Source organism: Diceros bicornis, chromosome 7, assembly GCF_020826845.1.
Source record: "Diceros bicornis minor isolate mBicDic1 chromosome 7, mDicBic1.mat.cur, whole genome shotgun sequence".
NCBI classification, from domain to species: domain Eukaryota; kingdom Metazoa; phylum Chordata; class Mammalia; order Perissodactyla; family Rhinocerotidae; genus Diceros; species Diceros bicornis.
Genome location: NC_080746.1, coordinates 17,820,897 through 17,839,578, shown reverse-complemented (window position 1 = coordinate 17,839,578; position 18,682 = coordinate 17,820,897). Strand labels below are relative to the sequence as shown.

The 18,682-nt window shown below is 55.5% G+C and overlaps 2 protein-coding genes across 4 annotated transcripts; both read left to right on the top strand.

The window, feature by feature from the left end:
- Positions 1-2,001: 2,001 nt before the first annotated feature.
- On the top strand, positions 2,002-14,104 carry NLRX1 (NLR family member X1). 3 transcript variants are annotated; one of them, XM_058545026.1, is made up of 11 exons: positions 2,002-2,151; positions 2,262-2,368; positions 4,415-4,542; positions 5,096-5,165; positions 5,636-5,724; positions 6,280-6,899; positions 7,294-8,115; positions 10,624-11,219; positions 11,472-11,558; positions 12,353-12,604; positions 13,065-14,104. In XM_058545026.1, exons 3-11 carry the CDS (start codon positions 4,473-4,475, stop codon positions 13,384-13,386), a joined length of 2,928 nt encoding a protein of 975 aa, XP_058401009.1. In that variant the 5' UTR covers positions 2,002-2,151; positions 2,262-2,368; positions 4,415-4,472; the 3' UTR covers positions 13,387-14,104. The 3 variants fall into 3 exon arrangements, with proteins under 3 accessions (XP_058401009.1, XP_058401011.1, XP_058401010.1); XM_058545028.1 differs by lacking the exon at positions 13,065-14,104 and having other exon boundaries at positions 12,400-12,587; XM_058545027.1 differs by lacking the exons at positions 2,002-2,151; positions 2,262-2,368 and adding an exon at positions 2,701-2,737.
- Positions 14,105-14,801: 697 nt separating this feature from the next.
- NHERF4 (NHERF family PDZ scaffold protein 4) lies at positions 14,802-18,302 on the top strand. The gene is made up of 9 exons (XM_058545030.1): positions 14,802-15,090; positions 15,426-15,637; positions 15,910-16,099; positions 16,197-16,333; positions 16,609-16,813; positions 17,037-17,233; positions 17,332-17,559; positions 17,702-17,901; positions 18,157-18,302. The coding sequence occupies exons 1-9, from the start codon at positions 14,976-14,978 to the stop codon at positions 18,167-18,169; spliced, it is 1,497 nt and encodes a 498-aa protein (XP_058401013.1). The 5' UTR covers positions 14,802-14,975; the 3' UTR covers positions 18,170-18,302.
- The last annotated feature ends 380 nt before the right edge of the window (positions 18,303-18,682 follow it).

The window sequence follows — 18,682 nt, the reverse complement described above, 5'->3', positions numbered from 1 at the left end:
ACTGGGCTCACCGCAGCTTTCCCTTTTCTTCCTCTCTTCTTTCCCACTGGGCCACACTTACCAGGGCCCAGCTATCAGCCACCAGGTCTGCAGATGGGTCTGGTGGCCTGAGGTTTGGAGTAGACAATTGTCCAGAAGGACTTGAGGGCTGGTGGCAAGATGACCCAAGAAGCAGCACATTGTCTCTCCCTCTTCCCTCCTGATTCTGAAGCTTGAGGACTCAAGGAAGGGACTGGCATCAATCTGCCAGCTGCCTGGAACACCCTAGTTGTGCCACATGCAGAGCTAAGTGCTCCAGGCTGGATGAGCGTCCAATCTATGACTGGTTGGGTGCTTGCCTGGAGATAGGCTAACTTTGTTCCTTGTGGAGGTTGTGGGTGGGAGTGGGAAGTGGGAGAAAGTCCGAGTCCTAGCTTCTGGAATTCTAGTTAGCTTTAGGGGACATTCTGAGTGCTACCTTCTCCCTGGAATGAGGCCAGTAGATGGCTCCTTAAAGTCAGAGGGCACAAAATCCCATCATTAGACAGTCTTTGTTAAGATTCTTCATCTTTACTCTTTCTCCTTTAAAATGCAAATACTCCTGAAAGAGTAAAACACTTATAAATTCACACATTTGTAAGTTCCCTTGAGAGCTAAAGGAGACAAACAGCCATTCCGGAGCCAGCAAGGGCCATTCAGGCACAGAGAACATTTGTAGAGCGGCTTAAGTATCTGTGAAGAAAGCTCTTTTGATTCTTACAGCAACCCCATGAGGCTGCTAGGATGAGAATTATCATTTCCTCCTTTTACATACAAGGAAACTGAGGCTTGGAGAAACGTCTTGAGCAAGCTCTCAAGATACTGTGCTGTTGCACAGTATCTTCCACTGTGAACCACCTGTGATTTCTCCCGTCAGTCCCAGTAACCTGTGGAGGTGGGGCATAAATGCACTCTGCCCATCCAAGCATGTTTTGAAAGGGGCCCACTCTCCCTGAATGCCGACCTTCCTGGACTCAGAGATCATCATCTTCAACTCAACCACCTTCTGTGTCAGGGCCTGTGCAAGGTGCTGGAGGGCAGAGATGACTAAGGCAGTTCTCCATGCTATGGCTCTACAGCACCTATGGCTCTACAGCACGGGCGGCCCATCCAGAGGCCCACAGCATGACTCACAGTCCTTCTGTCTGCAAGAGGCCAGTCAAATTATATGTTATTAATAAAACCTACAATGGCTGTCACACCTGCTGGAAGTGCGGGGGAGGGGAACGACTTGCTCTGAGCTGTTTCCAGTAACTGCAGCCAGGGGCCTGTCTGCCTCACATGGCTAAGCAAGTAGAGTGTAGCTAGAGGAGTCCCCCAGCCTTGAAATGTCACCCCGAGACCACATTCGTAGCGTTGCTCTATCTCCCCTCCGCTCATCCCATTCTACTTCCCTTTTAGAACTTCTCTTAAAACGAAAACGTGCCATTTCTCTGCCGCCTGGAATGCTCTCCCTTCCCTGACTTATTTTTCAAGATCCAGTTCAAATGTCATCTCCTTTACCAGAGGCAGTTAGTAACTTCCTCTCCCAGCCTTTCCTGAGGTTTCCGGCAGCCTCCAAAGTACCATCGCTTGTGCTCCCTGGAGGGAGCTGCTATGGTCTGGCCCCTGCATGCCTTCTTCTGGTTGCTCAGCACTAGCCCAATACCATGTGTTCAGTGAATGAACAAATGAAATATCAACACTGTCTTCAGTCTGGATGGAGGGCAGAGATCTTCCAAGCCCTCCTTCCAGCCCTGCCCTGAGGTGCCTCTCTACGAGTTCCCTATTGCACACCTCGGTTCAGTGCACATTGCAAACGTATGTTTGCATGTGGAGGCGTGCCCTGGCTGTGGGTGGTGGGTGGCTCCTCCATCAGCTACATGGGCCCTGCGTGTGCCCCGTACGGAGGCACAGAGATGAGGGTGGGGGCTTCGAGGACCAGGAAGCCCCAGGGCGAGGCCATGATTGGGTGTCAGACAAGAAGAGCAGGTTTGGGTGGGAGCTGTCCCTCAGCCCCTAGTCTTCCTTATTCCTTGACCAAAGCCACCAGAAGCCATACACAGAGGTCTGGGGTCTGAAGAGAGTCAGGTACACAGGGGAGGACCCAAGAAGGCCTTGACTCAGATCTTTGCCGAGAAGTAGGCTGAGGAGGTGAAGAGGCACGGAGGGAAGAATGCCCTGGGGGCGCATGGGTGCCTCAGGAAGGCCCGGGAAGGAGGAAGGAAGACCTAGGCCCCGGATTCTTGTTCTGGCTCTTCCAGTTCCTGATTGGGTCAACCTGCGCAAGTCATTTCACCCTTCTGAGCTGCAGTCCCATCATGTGTAACACGGACACCACAGCGAGCCCTGCCTAGGAGGTGGTAGTGAGGTAACCGGATGGGCCTGGCGCTTGGCAGCCTGCAGAGGGCAGTCCTAGCGGCAGGGCCCGCCCGGATGGAGGGCTGTACCCGCGGAGGGCAGGGGCGCTGGAGGGGCGGGTGGGGAAGTCCCCGCCCCGGGCCTACTTCCCGGGGCACCCGGCCCCTCTCGCTGTCCGTTCCTCCCAGGACCCCCGCAGGCCGCGCGCGCCTGGGCTCCTCCTCTCGGTGCCCGCTGCCGGGGCTTGATGCCAGGCGGACAGAGACGCGCAGGAAGCGCCGCGCCGCGCCGCGCCGCGCCGGGGCCTCTGGGAGCAAGCGAGAGACGCCGGCGGGCGACGGGCGACGGGCGACGGGCTCCCGGGCCCCGGCAGCCGCGGGTAAAGGCCTAGCTGGCTCTGTCGCCCCTCGCTCCAGGCTGGGCCGCTGCGCTTGGTGGGGGCGGGGGCGGGGCGGGGGGTGCTGGGCAAGCGCCCCTGGGGGTTCGCGGCGGGACGGGTAGGACGGAGCCGTGCGCTGCGTGGTGGGCATTCTGGCCGGCTCTCCCCTTGGGCTTTGAAGCCAAGCGGAACTAGGAGAGCTGTTTGGGACCCAGTTTGGGGGATGGAGCTCTGGACCCGCGGGACCACAGCCCCCATACCTTTCCTGCTTTGCCCCTCCCTTTCTCACTGCCCTGGAGACCTGGGGTGATTTTCGGAGAATGGCCCTCACCACCCCCGACCCCCCACCCCCTCGCAAGTCCCATCTTGAGTCGGTAGCCCTGGTAGCCCTGGATCTGATGTTATCCCGCGGAGCTAGTTTCCTCAAGCTTTCTTAGCTTTCCAGGGCCCTCTCTTAAGCCTTCTCCAGCCCCTGGGTCTCCTGCTCTCAGCCCCAGACTGCCCCTCCACTGCTGGCAGGTGGGCCCAATGCAGCTGGTTCTCCTTAAGTGTGCCCTCCCCTTAAGGAGCCACATCTCAGTGGAGACCAGGTGCCAAACAGTAGCACACTCCATTTAAGGGAGCTCAGAGAGATCAGGAAAGACTTCCCAGGAGAGAGAACCTTTGAGCAGGGTCTTAAAAGATTGGGTAGCATTCTGACAGGAGAGAAAAGTCATTCCAAACTGAAGAACGTGCATGAACAAAGTTAGGAAAGTGCAAGCAAAAATTCAGTGAGCCTGGCGAATGAGGTGCCGGTCGTGGGCAAACTCGAAAAATAGCTTGTGAGGGCCAGGTGTTTGGACTCTATAGTAACCCAAGATTTTAGGGAGGCCACTGGTGGCTGGGATAAGGGATTGGAATGGGATGAGACTGAAGGCAGAGGCCAGTAAGGAGAAGGGGGTCCCGGAAGTCCCAGAGGGTCTGATGCAATAGGAACAGGCTGGCAAAGCACTGGGAGGAGGAAGCAGTAGGATTGGTTCCACTGTCTGAAGGCGGGAGGATTTAAAGACTAAGAGGTCAAAGTTCTAGTATTAATTGTGTGATTGGAAAGATCTGCAGTAAAGTAAATAAAAGGGGAGGGGAATGATGAGTTCAGTCCTGCATGCGTGAAGCTTGAAGCACCGGGGCCGGATGTCCATATGGAGATGTCAAGTAGGAAGTTCATTCATTCATTTATTTATTGTTTATGCCAGCCTCAAAGGCAGCTTATATAAAAGTCACAGAGAAGATAAAATGATAAAAACACTGAAACTCAGCTAAAAGGACCTGATAGCGAGGGAAAAAAATGCAGAGGGAAGTGAATAATTGTTACTGGAAAATGTTGGCTCAGAAAAGCCACTGAAAATGAACACAGGACTCACCTGAGTTTGCTGGCAGCCAAGCAAAAAAAGGACATCTAAATAAAGCAGTTCACTAGACTGGAACTCAGGGGAGAGGCAATAGGTGGTAGGAGATAAAATGGGATTATTCAGGTGGGGGATGTGGGAGAGGGAGGAGATCTGGAGGCCAGGCCAGGGCTTTGGCAATGCTGGCATTTAAGGAAAGGCTGACGCTCTCCTGAGGAGGAAGGCCTGCACGGGGAGGTGGGAGTGGGAAGGTCGGGGTGTGTGTGGTCCGTTCATACCATTCTTCTTGCAGGGGAACAGGATAGAAGATGGTGTGCTAAATCCCCTGGGCTCTGACCTTCTTTCCCACCATGAGGTGGGGCCGCCATTTGCCCAGGGCCTCTTGGGGCCCTGGTCTGGGTAGAGCATTCCAGGCAGCAGGTGAGCAGGAAGCAGGGGTTTCTGTTTCTACTTCCCTTTCCTCTTCAGAGTCCAGATGGTGCCTCCAAGAGAGGAGGGATCCAGAGACCAGGTGTGCTAGTCCCAGCTCTGTGATTCAAGGCTGTTGGCCTTGGGCGAATCACCTCACCTCCCTGAGCTTCCTTTTTCCCATCCTAGGATAAGGGAGTCGGACTGGATGATCTTTGAGGGTCCCTGTAGCTACATAAGTCCAGGAACACTTGTCTGATTTTATTTTGCATGCAACAAATATTTACTGAGTGCCTGCTATGTGCTAGACCCTGTGATAAGTTCTGAGTATATAATTATGAACCAAAACAGATGTGATCCCTGCTCTCATGAAGGGGGGTAGTGTACGGAAATGAATGTTAATCAAATAATTACACAATGAAGTATAAATTTGCATAATTGCTACAGAGAGGCGGTACATGATGCTATGAGTAAATGTTGGGGGATTTAATGTAGATGTGAGGTCTGTGTATTGGTGGGGAAATGTGGTTGGGATCTGGATGCTATTTCTTCTTTCTCTCTGTAGATGAACGTTTCTCCTTCCTGATCCACTGGAGTTGGCCCCTTAAAAGGGAGCGTCCCCTTGAGCCCCCTAGGTGAGGCCTCAGTGTCATACCTTAGAACACATCTGGGCACGGCAGAGTAGCTTGGGAAGGGTCAGACCTTGAGAGAGCTTGATCCCTGGGGGGGAGGTTGGTCTTCTGGGGGTGGGGAGAGTATAGAGCCAGCTACCAGGCCTAAGAGGCAGTTGACTTACATCATCTACAGCACAAGTCACAGTGGTTAGCCAGAGGGAGGACCTGTGGGAAGTGGGTGGGGTCTGGCAGTGGCCACCCTGAACTCCAGGCAGGCAGTCAGCATTGGGGAGCTGGAGGGCTAGGGTTGAGACCTCAGTCTCAGGGAAGGGTCTGAGAGTTAGACAAGGCTCTCGACTTGAGTATCCAGGGTCAGGCCTGGCTCTCAGAAAGCTAGAAGTCCATCAGTCCAGACAGGCCTGGACTCTGAGCCTGTGCAGAGGCTGAGCCCAGTAGCCAAGTCCCAGCTCATCCCTTCTCCTTGCTCTTAGGGTCTTTATACGCCATCACGGAAGCTCAGCGGACAGTGGTCCCCCATCAGGGAGGCATGGACAGTTGTTCCGGGGTGCCTCTGCAGCTGGTAAAAGGACTGGCTCCTCAGTGAGCCTGAGGAGAGGGGCTGGCTGGGATCCCAGTGGAGGGTGGGGGAGAGGGGCCTGGAGGGAGAAGCAGGCAGGAAGAAGGAGGCATAGAGGATCCACTGCCATCATCCATCAGTGGGACCATCCTCCCTCACCCCATCATCCATCTGTCCATGTGTCCCTTCCTGCAATATTCGTGCAAAGCACACTTACTGTGTACAAAGCACTTGGAAGGATATATCATCCCTAACTTGCCACAAACTGGGTCCAGCAGTCAGGTGAAGATTACATATAGATAACCGTGCAGCCAGTCAGCCCAGGCTCAGCATCACTCGTCCTGTGGCTCCCCACTTTCTGCCACAGGGGCTCCAAACTTTCTGGACAGTCTGTATTTTCTGAAGGAGTCCTGTGTGCCCAGCACCATTCTAGGCCCCTGCATCTCCTGGTGCTGTGTCTTGACTCTGCAGTCTGACCGTACCACCACCCTGCCCAGTCCTAAGCTTCTGCATCTCCCTGCCCCTTCCCTGACCCATTCTCCTTGCCTTCCCATCTAGAAGCTATCCAGCAGCACCGCCAGAACCTGGCTGAGTGGTTCAGCCGGCTGCCCAGGGAAGAGCGCCAGTTTGGCCCAACCTTCGCATTAGACACAGTCCATGTAGACCCTGTGATCCGTGAGAGCACCCCTGATGAGCTGCTTCGCCCACCAGCGGAGCTGGCCCTGGAGCATCAGCCGCCTCCGGCCAGGCTCCCCCCACTGGCCCTGTCTCAGCTCTTTGACCCAGATGCCTGTGGGCGCCGCGTGCAGACAGTGGTGCTGTACGGGACAGTGGGCACAGGCAAGAGCACACTGGTGCGCAAGATGGTCCTGGACTGGTGTTACAGGCGGCTGCCAGCCTTCGAGCTGCTCATCCCCTTCTCCTGTGAGGACCTGTCATCCCTGGGCCCCGCCCCGGCCTCCTTGTGCCATCTTGTGGCCCAGCGCTACACGCCCCTGAAGGAGATTCTGCCTCTCATGGCCACCGCCGGGTCCCGCCTGCTCTTTGTGCTCCATGGCTTGGAGCATCTCAACCTCGACTTCCAGTTGGCGGGCACAGGGCTTTGCAGTGACCCTGAGGAGCCAAAGGCGCCAGCTGCCATCATCGTCAACCTACTGCGCAAATACATGCTGCCCGAGGTAAGTGGTCCCCTGCCCCGCCACCGCTGCCCCTCACTTGCCTCCTAAGGATTTTTGTGTCCTGGGCATGCGTGTTAATTGAGTAGGCGCATAGGCTCTGGGTTACTTCAAACCCTGCTCCTCCACTTCCCAGCTGTGTGTCTTTGAGGAAGTCACTAACTTCCCCAAGCTTCTGTGTCCTTCCCTCCTTGAGTTGTACTGATGAAATGAGATACTGCATATAAAGCGCTTAGCAGAGTGCCCTGGATCGTAGTAGGTGCTCAGTAATTGTGAATTTAATGATTATGGTCATTATCATCTTCATCCTTGGACACTCCATCTTCAGGGGCTCCCTGGGGAGTAAAGCAATCAGGACACCAAGGTCTCTCTTAACCCTTAGCTGTGCTCTTCCCAGGCCAGCATTCTGGTCACCACCCGGCCCTCTGCCATTGGCCGCATCCCCAGCAAGTATGTGGGCCGCTATGGCGAGATCTGTGGCTTCTCTGATACCAACCTGCAGAAGCTCTACTTCCAGCTCCGCCTCAACCAGCCAGACTGTGGGCACGGTGCTGGGGATGTGGGTGTCTCCACCACGCCGGCTCAGCGTGACAACCTGGTACAGATGCTCTCCCGGAACCTGGAGGGGCACCACCAGATTGCCGCTGCTTGCTTCCTGCCCTCCTATTGCTGGCTTGTCTGTGCCACCTTGCACTTCCTGCACGCCCCCACGCCGGCTGGACAGACCCTCACGAGCATCTACACCAGCTTCCTGCGTCTGAACTTCAGTGGGGAGATGCTGGACAGCACTAACTCCTCCAAGTTGTCTCTGATGGCCTATGCAGCCCGAACCATGGGCAAGTTGGCCTATGAGGGGGTGTCCTCCCGCAAGACTTACTTTTCTGAGGAGGACGTCTGTGGCTGCCTGGAAGCTGGCATCAAGACAGAAGAGGAGTTTCAGCTGCTGCATGTCTTCCGCCGGGATGCCCTGAGGTTTTTTCTGGCCCCGTGTATTGAGCCAGGGCACCTGGGCACCTTCGTGTTCACTGTGCCCGCCATGCAGGAATACCTGGCTGCCCTCTACATTGTGCTGGGTTTGCGTAAGACGGCTCTGCAGCGGGTGGGCAAGGAAGTGACCGAGCTCGTGGGCCGTGTGGGGGAGGACGTCAGCTTGGTGCTGGGCATCATGGCCAAGCTGCTGCCTCTGCGGGCCCTGCCTCTGCTTTTCAGCCTACTTAAGGTAACAGCCCCCATATTCCCTGTTCACCCCTTGCTCCTCTCCCAGAAGGAAACTGCTACTTCCTGCATAGCCATGAATCCTCTGCTTGGCTCAGATTTGGGCCATCTGGCTTTTAGTGGGATTGGGGCATAAGGAAGCAGGAGAGAGAACCCGCAGGCTGTGGAAGGTTTGGAGGCTGGGAGGGGACTTTAATAACAGTCCTACAGTCCTGACGACAGTTTTCTTTTTGCATCCCTCCTCCTAGTCTTCGTTGATGGGAGGCAGGAGTCACTATAGTCCAGGGTCTGTCCTCTGCTCTGCAGGCTCAGAAACTTGATTGTCTGCTCCCCCAGAGGTGATTTAGACTCCAGGAGTGATGACTCATCCTAGCTAAAGCACCAGAGACAGGTTTATAAAGCAGATGCCATTTTATTCATTTATACCAGGAGGATAAATGGCTTTAGTAATTGGTTTAGGACAGTCCGTCCAGGGTGCAGGTCCACTTCAGAAACCAAATTACAGGCCTGAGAACTGTGCTGTGAGCAGGGCAGATGTGCTAAGTTTTTGAGGGGAAGAAGGACCCACTCTCTGCCAGGTGCCTTGTAAATGAAATACTATTATGCTCCCTTTTATAGATGAGGAAATTGAGGTTCACAGGGGCTAAGTAACTTGTCCAAGGTCGCTCAGATAGTGAGTAGAATAACAGGAGTCTGAGTGCAACTGTGTGATTCTGAATCCTATGCTCTTTCTGCCAAACTTTACTGAGGTATTCTGAATATTTCTGTTAAGCTATGGTGTCTAGCTAGGTAATCCTGGTCCTCTCAGGGAATGTTTCAGTAATTGGTCTTGATGAGGCAGAGCCCTGGTCAGTGCTGGCAAAATTTTAACAAGTTTTTCTTTTTATAGGCAGCAAAGCATAAGAGTTAAGAGCAGGGATTCAGTAATGCAGCTACCTGGGTTCAAATCCAGGTTCTGCCACTTACTAGCTGTGTGATCTTGGACAAGTTACTTAACCTCTCTGTGCCTCAAAGACCTTATCTGGTAAATGAGGATAATAATACAATCTATATCATTGGCCTAATATGAGGATTAATGTATTCATCCTCAGGACATGGCACATAGTAAGTGCTATTTAATTGTTTGTTAAACATGAAAACAGGCTCAGACAGCCCACCCCTTCTCACACCATTGCCTCAGCCAGGGAGGCAGTGGCCATTGCTGAGGATGCTGAGGACCCCACCCTTTGGAGGATGTGCTTGCCTTACCTGGATTGCAGTGAGAGGCTGTGGTCTCCTGATGGGATTCAGAAAGCCCCTCAGTTATTTGAGAGTGCGCCAGAATTAACACCACATCCCCAAGCCCTCTTGGAGGTTGGGTTGCCTAGTAGATGGCTGGTCCCATCTGTTTCTTCATGATCCTATCGATTCAGCTTCACAGGGTGACATTTTCTCATCTCCTCACCAGACGAATGTTGGGGGAGGGGCACTGTAACCTCCATGGCAGGAACCTTACCTATAAAAAGTGAAAAACCAGACATAAGAGGAGGTGCCACGAAACAGCCTCGTGGCTCCTTGCCAGAGAAATGGACCCTCCTGTCTTTTCAGAACCATTGAGGGACGGGAGGTGATGTCGCAAACCTCCCAAACATTCATGTCTCCAACAAATATTTGAGTGCTTACTGTGTGCTAGGCAATGTGTTAGATTCTGAGGAAAAAACAGTTAATGAAACCCCAGGTTTCTGCCCTTTCTCATCATACAGTCTGAACACAAGCATGTCAATGCAACCATATAATTAACAACCATGGTAAGTGCCTGGAAAGCAAAGTTCCAGGTGCTATGACAGTGTGTAAGGGGCATGGGGGGCCCAGTTTGGGGGAATAAGGCAAACCTCTCTACAGGAAGGACATTAATCCCTGGAGGATTAGCCAGGAGAAGAACTGGGGAAAAACACCCCAGGAAGAGGGTACAACTTTGAAGGAAGAGAAACTTGGCACTGTCAAAAAAATAAAAAAAGAGAAAAGCCAAAAGGATAGGAGCAGAGTGAGTGAGGATGGGAGGCCTGTGATGAAGGCACCATGGTTGTCAGGGGCCAAGTCATGCAGGACCTGGAAGCAGGAGTGACATCAGTCATTGCTGCTGTGATGAGGATGAGGATGTCGAGGATGGTGATGTATTTATAACACCTAGCTTGGTACCAAACTGAATGCATAATATATGCTAATTCTTTCCACCGCTCCCTGGGCTTGAAAATGTATGGGGTGTTTGGGAAAAAGAAAGAATTTCCTAATGTCTTGAGAGTGCATGAGACAAGTGTTGAGAGAAAGGCCAAATTGGGGCCAAATTAGGAAAAGTTTTATAGTCCACCGTGGCAGTAGGGAGCCACGGAAGATGTTGCAGCAGGGGAGTAGTATGATCAGACAAATCATGTTGCTAGTTCAAGGGAGATCACGAGGCTGGAGCAGTCAGGGAGAGTGTACCTTAAGCTGAGCTTTGAAGGCTATAGTGCCCTCCCCCTGCTTCCTTTCCCAGGTGGTTCCTCGAGTGTTTGGGAGAGTGGTGGGTAAGAGCCGAGAGGCGGTGGCCCAGGCCATGGTGCTGGAGATGTTCCGAGAGGAAGACTACTACAATGACGACGTTCTAGACCAGATGGGAGCCAGTATCCTGGGCGTGGAGGGTCCCCGGCGCCACCCAGACGAGCCCCCCGAGGATGAGGTCTTTGAGCTTTTCCCCATGTTCATGGGAGGGCTTCTCTCGGCCCACAACAGGGCTGTGCTGGCTCAGCTCGGCTGTCCCATCAAGAACCTGGATGCCATGGAGAATGCCCAGGCCATCAAGAAGAAGCTGGGCAAGCTGGGCCGGCAGGTGCTGCCCCCCTCGGAGCTCCTTGACCACCTCTTCTTCCACTATGAGTTCCAGAATCAGCGCTTCTCTGCTGAGGTGCTCAGCTCTCTGCGCCAGCTCAACCTGGCGGGTGTGCGCATGACACCCGTCAAGTGCACAGTGGTGGCAGCTGTACTGGGCAGTGGAAGGCATGCCCTGGATGAGGTGAACTTGGCCTCCTGCCAGCTGGACCCTGCCGGGCTGCGCACACTCATGCCTGTCCTCCTGCGCGCCCGGAAGCTAGGGTGAGGACCTGTCCTCCTGCACAGGCACGAAAGGAGGAGAGGGTTGGAAGTGAAAAGGTGGAAAGAGAAGGTGCTAGGGAAACCAAAGGTACTGAGGAAGGACCCGGGGGTGCGATGAATGTCTATAGAAGTGTGGGCAGGTGTGAACTGCAAGAGGCAGGATGGTGAGGAGGGGGCACGGTGGATGGACAGGCTCCATGCTGAATTCCTTCCTTGGTTTCTCACCTCCCCTCTGGCCACCTTCTGCTCCAGCTTGCAGCTCAACAGCCTGGGCCCCGAGGCCTGCAGGGACCTCCGAGACCTGCTGCTGCACGACAAATGCCAAATTATCACCTTGCGGTGAGTGCCCTGGGAGGGGGGCTGGAGGGAGGCTCTGGCCATCCTGGTGGCCAGCTAAGGTCAAGGGTGCTCCCTGCCTCACAACATGCCTGGCACAGGCCCACCCAGGGTGTGGTAAAGGGGGTGGAAGTCTAGACCTTGTCCTGCCCGCCCAGGTCTGGGACAAGCAGCAGGCGGAGGGAGGGGAAGACGCCACCAGGAATAGGGGCTAACAAAGCCTCTCAGGTGGCTAAAATCAGCCTGGGGGAGGGGAGGGGAGAGGGTGGAATAATACCTAGGCTGGTTGCCTGGCAACAGTGACACTGATTCCCCTCCCTGGATTTCCCTGTTGCCTCACAAGTTTGACTCTAATGCCAGGCACTCAGTAGATGCTCCCGAAGTGTTGACTGATTTACTAGGAACCCAGGTGCCTGGCTTCCCGATTTCTGGTTGGAGTAAGGGGAGATGAATGAAGAGGGAGAAAGGAGGGAAGGGAGAAGAATGGGGAAGTGGGGTCTGGGGAGGGGATGAGAAGAGGAGGAGGGGAAGTGGTAAAGATGAAGAAGAAGGGGAGAGGGGAGAAGACAGTCAGCAGAGAGAATGGAAGGAGGAGGAGAAGCCGGCTTCCACCCCGCTCTCCCTCCTCTGCAGTATACCACACCCCCCGTTTCTCTGTCCTCTTCTCCTGGGCCTGCATTTTTCTGTGTCCAGGCTCGTCTCCACCCAGGCTGGGCACCGTTTTGGCCCAAGTCTGGATGTCCAGCACAGGGCATCTACCATGGGCCCTCATAACCTTGGGGTGCTTGTGGCTGCAGGCTGTCCAACAACCCACTGACGGCAGCGGGTGTCGCCTTTCTGGTAGAGGGGCTGGCAGGAAACACCTCACTGACACACCTGTCCCTGCTGCACACTGGCCTTGGGGACAAGGGCCTGGAGCTGCTGGCTGCCCAGCTGGACCGTAACCAACAGCTAAAGGAGCTGAATGTGGCCTACAATGGCGCTGGTGACACCGCGGCCCTGGCCCTGGCCAAGGCTGCCCAGGAGCACCCTTCCCTGGAGCTGCTGCAGTGAGTCTTGTCCCTGGTCCCATCGCCCCACCCCAGCCTGAGACTCTGTTCCCAGCCCTTCAGTCCTCCTTTCCTCTTTCCACTGTGCTTTTCCTGCCACAGGGGGCGGGCTTGGGCCTGGGTCTGTCCTCTCTTCCTGGCTTTTGATTGATCCTTGTCAACCTGCTTCTGAGTCAGCCCACCCCTCTGGGATTGACACTTACCCTGTACTGATATCCTACCACCCCTCCTAGGGTCCTGGTGGCCCTATTCCTAATGTCCCTGGCCCCACTGAATTCTAGCGTCATCCCTGTCTCTCACTGGCCACCACCCTTCATCTCTGGCTTATTGTGGACACTGACCCCATTGCATTCTGCAGCCAGGGAATGAGTTGTGAGACCCCCTCACTCTGTCCACCCATCCTCTGTCCCTCCTCTTCAGAGCCCTGCTGAAAGACATCTACTCTTCTCTCTCTTGCTAGCCTCTACTTCAATGAGCTGAGCTCAGAGGGCCGCCAGGTCCTGCGGGACTTGGGAGGCAACACTGAAGGTGGTGCCCGGGTCGTGGTGTCACTGACAGAGGGGACAGCAGTGTCTGAGTACTGGTCAGTGATCCTTGGTGAAGTCCAGCGGAACCTCAACAGCTGGGATCGGAGCCGGGTCCGGCGCCACCTTGAGCTACTGCTGCGAGATCTGGACGATAACCGAGGAGCCACCCTTAATCCTTGGCGCAAGGCCCAGCTGCTTCGAGTGGAAGGCGAAGTCAGGGCCCTCCTGGAGCAGCTGGGAGGCTCTGGAAGCTGAGACAGTGGCAACAGGCACCTAGCTGTGTGACCCCTAGCCCTAAGCCCCTTCCCTCTGTCGCCTCCTGGCTTGCACTACTACTTCTAGAAAGATCCCTACACGGGTGGAAGCAAAGGAATGGGCACAACTATACCACTATGCCAGTTGCCCTCCTGGGGCATGTCCAACCAGTGCTCCTAAGTCTGGAATTTCCAAGGTCATGGAACATGCCTCCTCTCCTTTCAGCTGAGAGGACCAAATGATGTGGCATTTTGGTGGCCAAATTGCCCTGTAGCACCACCACCAAGCTTGCCTCTGTCTCTCAAGGAACCTCTGATTGTGCCACCAGGAGGCGCACTTCTTGTGTCTGCCTTGACAGAAGTGCTGCCAGATGTGCTGGAGGGCCTTCACCTCCTGCCATTACGCTTTCTGTGGACACCGAGAATGTCCACAGCCACTTTCCTCATTGGTGCTTTCTCTTCCCCCTCACGCCCCCTTGACCACAATGGTACCTATGCTCGGTGGCCCCTGGGGGCACGTGCACTGACTTGCTGCTATTAAAAAGCTATGTGTCTTCCACCTACTGTGGCCTCTTCCTTGCTTGGTGCTTTCAAGAAAGGGCACTGTTCTTGGTCATTCTGGTTAAACTACTGACCACTGTCTGTTGCAAGTGGTTCTTGGACACTAGGTTCAGAGGCAGTGAGGGCTGCAGGGTGGGGGCATGAACAAGATATTGAGGTCGGGGGGAGGCCATGCTGGGCCATAGGACTGCTATCACCCTTTTCATACATACTTATCCCAGGTTTGGAATTACAATGACCAGCAATCTACCTTTCTCTGTGCAGAAAGGGAGCTGGGACAGCAGCAGAGACTCTGGAGAAAGTTGGGGCCCAGGAATGGGGGCAGGAGGAACACACACTCTTCCCTAGAGGATAAGACTCTCCCCCGTTAACCATTACCCCACTGCTTCCAAGGCAGTGTCTTCAAGGAGGCGGGACGTGGGGAGGTAGGCGGGAGAGTCAGCTGGTTTCAATGGACCTTGTCCCTACCCTGAGCACTAGGTCGCTGATTCAACTATGGAGGCAGCTGCAGGTAGGAGGCTGGGAGAAATCCTCTGGAGGGGACTTCAGGGCAGTCAGGGGGCAGATTGGGAGGCTGAAGCTGTGGGCCCAGGGCACACTTGATGTTGGGGTTTGGAGCCCCTGGCAAATAGACTGGCAGTTAGGGGGAAGAGGTGAGTGGATATGTCTGTCTTCCTGGTCCACGCCCTGTACTGATATGCTCAGATTTCTGTGTCAAGGACTGGAGGTAAGGGGAAGGAAGGGGAAGGGAAGACTCTTTTGGAGCAGAACAGAGGGGTCAAGTCCTGAGTTTGGGGGTTCCCCTAAGTCCTTTCATTTAATAACCACAGAAGAGGAGTCTGGGCGGGGAAGAATGTGCCTCTCCTCCCCTCACCCTTTCTTTGCCCAGCAGATCATCAGGACACAGCCTCATTAACTCTGTAAGTGCCATGCTGTGAAGGGCTGGGGCAGGGGGAGGAGGGAATCGAAGGTGGGGAAGCTCTTCAGCTGCCATTAGCACCTCAAGTAGAGTCTGGGACCCAAGTCCAGATGTCAGCTTTCTCCTACCTGCATCCCTTGCCTCCTTGCAGGACGTTTGAGTTTAACCCAAAGCTGGGCATTGATAATCCTGTCCTCTCCCTGGCTGAAGACCGTGACCCCTCTGGTAATCCCCTTGCCCCCCAGGCAACCATTCTCTTTCCCCAGAGACACTGCAGCTCCACACAGCCTCCCATCTCCTTGGTAACCACTCACTCTGTCTCCCTCTGATAACAGGCCTGGTGGGGAGTAACTACGTGGGCAGAGGAGGCGGCAGGGCGTTTCCTTCTGTCCCAGCCACTCTGTTTACGTGATGTTCAGCTATACTGCCCAACACCTAACTGGGTAGAAAACCTGCTTGGTGCCCTATCACGGGGGCAGGGTCTGCCAGGCACAAGGTGACTGGTACCTGGGTCATATCCCTTCTCCTCTCCCTTGTCTGCTGCCCATATTCCCCTCCAGATCTCTGGAGTTTGGAGCGGCCTCGCTTCTGTCTGCTGAGCAAAGAGGAGGGCAGAAGTTTTGGCTTCCACCTGCAGCAGGAGCTGGGCAGGGCCGGGCATGTGGTGTGCAGGGTGGAGCCAGGCACCTCTGCCCAGCGCCAGGGTCTTCGGGAAGGAGACCGGATCCTGGGGGTGAACAACCATATTGTGGAACATGAAGACCATGTGGTGGTGAGGTTGGGCTGGGACTCCCTGTGGTGCAGGAGAACGTTCCACTGCACCTCAAGGAGAGAGAAGCCAGTTGGTCAACTCCCTGGGTATATGGGGGCGGGACCCAAGCCTCAACCTCCCCCACCTCCCAGAATTTAGGGGTGCCCAGGCCAGGACAGTTGGGTGAAGGGATCCAGAGAGCTGGTTGCCATGGTGAAAAATGTAGGTTCCAGGGAGGGGGAGTTGGCAAAAGTGGCCGGCCCCAACCCAGACCCTGCGTGTCTTCTGCTTAGGTGGTACGCCGCATCCGGGCCAGCGGTCCTCGGGTGTTGCTGACGGTTTTGGCACAGCATGTGCATGATGTGGTCCGAGCTCAGCAGGGGAATGATGCCCACCTCTGTCCTACTCTTGGCCCAGGGGTCCGGCCCCGGCTGTGTCACATAGTGAAAGATGAGGGTGGCTTTGGCTTCAGTATCACCCAGGGTGAGCTTACAGCCTCGGGAGGGAGGTCAGGAGGGGGATCTCAGCCATGTTCCAGGCAGGCAGCAAACTGAAACTTGCCTTTTTTTTTGGCTTCCAGGACATTGGGGTCCTTTCTGGTTGGTGCTGACTACTGGAGGAGCAGCTGAGCGGGCAGGGGTGCCCCCTGGGGCCCGACTGCTGGAAGTGAACGGGGTCAGTGTGGAGAAGTTCAGTCATAACCAGCTCAGCAGGAAGGTATGGCTGCCTGCTTCCCTATTCATCCTCCGCCCCCCCCCCCCCCCGGGGGCCTCTGCCTCTGGAAGCAGACTCCTCCCCCACGCACCTCACCCCCTGATCTGATCTTGTACCTCCCTCACCACCAGCCTTCCCTTTACAGCTTGTGCTAGGCCCTTCTCTCCCCTCCCCTTAGTGCCTCATTCCTGGGCCTGGGAGGAGGGGCTGTGGGAAGGTGCGTGCCTCTGCCCTCCCTACCCAGGTGGTTGATGCTGATGCCATACTGTTCCCCACAGCTTCGGCAGAGTGGAGAGCAGGTGACCCTGCTGGTGGCAGGGCCAGAGGTGGAGGAACAGTGTCGCCAGCTGGGAATGCCTCTGGCTGCACCCCTGGCAGAGGGCTGGGCACTGCCCAGCAAGCCCCGCTGTCTGCACCTAGAGAAAGGGCCCCAGGGCTTCGGGTTCCTGCTCCGGGAGGAGAAGGGCCTTGACGGTCACCTCGGTGAGCGGTGCTCTGGGGGTGGGTAGGGAAGGTTGGCCTTGGGGTGGGCACACAAGTGTAGATATACACCTCTCAGTGCACATGAGTGGTGTCCCTGTCTGAGCCACAGCCCTGGGCCTCCTCCTCTGTGTACTCCCTGGTCAGTTCCCAGGTGTGCACACGGTGGCTTGGCCTGGCACTGGGGGTAAGCAGGGGAGGAGCAGTGAGGATGTCTATGTCCCAGGGCAGTTCCTGCGGGAGGTGGACCCAGGACTGCCAGCCGAGAAGGCCGGGATGCAGGCTGGGGACCGGCTGGTGGCTGTGGCTGGGGAGAGCGTGGAGGGGCTGGGCCATGAGGAGACAGTGTCCAGGATCCGGGCGCAGGGCTCCTGTGTCTCCCTCACTGTCGTCGACCCTGAGGCTGACCGCTTCTTCAGCATGGTGCGAGCTGAGGGGCAGGGGCTAGGGTGGGGGCAGGAATGGAGCAGGGCTCAGGCGGAGGGAGAAGCAACAGGTTTGTACCATCTGCCTCCTTCCAGGTTCGCTTGTCCCCGCTCCTCTTCTTGGAGAGCACAGAGGCTCCTGCCTCTCCCCAGGACACCAGCTCAGCCTCTCTGGTTGAGACCAAGGACCCACCAGTTGAAGACACAGCCATGCCTCCTGACACGTGTGGCTCCCGCCAGTGCTTTCTGTACCCTGGGCCTGGTGGTGGCTATGGCTTCCGACTCAGCTGTGTAGCCAATGGGCCTTGTCTCTTCATCTCCCAGGTGACTGATGCCCCATGGACCTTGGATCCTTTCGATCATTTGCTTCCTGATGAGCCTTCCTCTGCTTCCCTCCCAGAGCCTTAGAGCACCCAGCAAACTTTTCCATCATGTTCCATGTTCTGTATCCCTCCTACACCGCCAGGTGACCCGGGGAGGCTCAGCTGCCCGGGCGGGGCTGCAAATGGGAGATGTGATTCTAGAAGTCAACGGGTTTCCTGTGGGTGGAAAGAATGACTTGGAAAGGCTTCAGCAGCTTGCTGAGGCTGAGCCACCCCTGTGCCTGAAGCTGGCAGCCAGATCTCAGCAGGGCTTGGAAGCCTGGATTCCCCAGGGTCTGGAGAGGTGAGGAAGAAGAGACAGATGGACTGTGAACAGCCAGAGAAGGACACAGGGGAGCCAGAAAGGAGGGCAGAGCAGGAGGGCTGCAGGTGAAGCAGTGTGGGGCATGCAGGTTGGGACTTTAGGCCATGGTGGGGGGCGGGATGCAGAAGCACCCAGGGAACAAGCCCCATTCCTGGGCATTCCGGTTCAGGTGAGGGCAGGGAAAGGGGACTTTTCCCGTCTCTGAATGACCTTCTCCCTTCCTGCTCTACTTAGGACTGGGCTGTAGCCTCAGATCTGCTGTAGCACTCCCCTACTTGGCACAGACCTACCCAGTGGCTTTCCTGTCTTCACTCTCCAGCCTGAGGTCGAAGGAGCAGAGCCGCTCTTTTTAAGCCAGAAACTGGAGCTCCAGGACTCTGGACACCCACCCAGAAGAGGGTGTGGTCAGAGGCCTCAGGCAGGCCCACTAGTGAGCCTCCGCTCCGACTCCAGAGGAAGTCATGTGGGAGTTTTGGGAGCTGTGACCCAAAGACGAAGTTCTGCTTGAGACTAGTGGTGTGATTTTGTGATTTATAATAAGAAGTATGTATTTGGTCTTCATCCCCTTTCCTGGCACAGAGCTCCCAAACCCCTTGGAATTCCCTAAGCGATGAGAGCGATAAAGGTGTCTTCTGTTATTCATAATAAGCCCCATTCAACCACACCTGATTTTGTTAATGAGGTGACTTTTGGAAAGCACCTAAGGATGGGGAACTGGTTGTCAGGGGAATGAACCATGTGATTAGAAGGTTGTAACTTT